Source organism: Penaeus monodon, chromosome 29 (genome assembly GCF_015228065.2).
Source record: "Penaeus monodon isolate SGIC_2016 chromosome 29, NSTDA_Pmon_1, whole genome shotgun sequence".
Classification (NCBI taxonomy): domain Eukaryota; kingdom Metazoa; phylum Arthropoda; class Malacostraca; order Decapoda; family Penaeidae; genus Penaeus; species Penaeus monodon.
Window position 1 is genome coordinate 3217672 of NC_051414.1, and position 960 is coordinate 3218631.

Here is a 960-nt window from a genome sequence, read left to right on the forward strand (position 1 = left end):
CCAGACACCCCCCCTTCCTACCCCCCTCCACCCCCTAGCCCACCAACCCATCCCCTACAACCCCCCCCCCACTGCAAAAAAAGAGAGAAAAAAAAAATCCACTCCACTCCCTTCACCCTCCCTCACCCCCTTTACCCCTTACCCCCCCAACCCCACCCTCCCCTTACCTGCTAATCCCTACCCCTTACCCCCCTCCCCCTGCCACCTCACCCCCTTAACCCCTTCCCCCCTTCCCCCCACCTCACCCCCTAAACCCCTACCTCTTACCCCCTTCCCCCACCCTTCCCTAACCCCAACCCTTACCACCCCACCCCCTTCCCCCCCGCCACCTCACCCAGCTTGGTGCAGCGATACTCCTCGGCGTCGATGAAGTCACAGCCGTAGGACACGGCGGCGGAGTAGAGGGCGCCGCCGGAGTCGTTGTAGGAGACGACCACGCTCACCACCGCCCCCACGCCGGAGTACGACACGAACCAGTGGCCCAGCACCTCCGCCGTGCTGTTGTTCTTCGTCATGGAGACCTGTTGGGGAGGGAGGTGGGGGGAGGGGGAGGGAGAGAGGAGGGGGGAGAGGAGGAGAGGAGAGGAGGGAGGGGGGAGAGGGGGGGGAGGGGAGGAGGTGGGGAGGAGGAGGGAGAGGGAGGAGGAGGGAGAGGGGAGGAGGAGGAGGAGAGAGAGGAGAGAGGAGGGAGGAGAGAGAGAGGGAGAGGAAGAGAGAAGAGGGAGAGGAGAGGGGAGAGAGAAGAATTATTTTAGAGGTGGGAGAAGAGATGGGAGTGGAGAAGAGGAAGAGAGGAGAGGAGAGGAGAGGAGAGAAGAGGGAGAGAGGAGAGAAGAAGGGGAGAAGGAGAGGAGAGAGGAGAGGGAGGGGAGAGGGAAGAGAGGGGGAGGATAGAAATGGGGAGAAGGCATTGGTTTGGGGAAGAATGGGGAAGAGGAGGGAGAGAAGGGGAGGAATTAT

General features: G+C 62.3%; 1 protein-coding gene across 1 annotated transcript in view; it reads right to left on the reverse strand.

The window, feature by feature from the left end:
* LOC119591905 (transmembrane 7 superfamily member 3-like) overlaps positions 1-960 on the reverse strand; it is a gene marked incomplete in the record, with an annotated part of 17025 nt that overhangs the window by 6487 nt on the left and 9578 nt on the right. Inside the window, 1 exon segment of the mRNA XM_037940658.1 lies at positions 335-521. Coding sequence (XP_037796586.1) covers positions 335-521 — 187 coding nt within the window.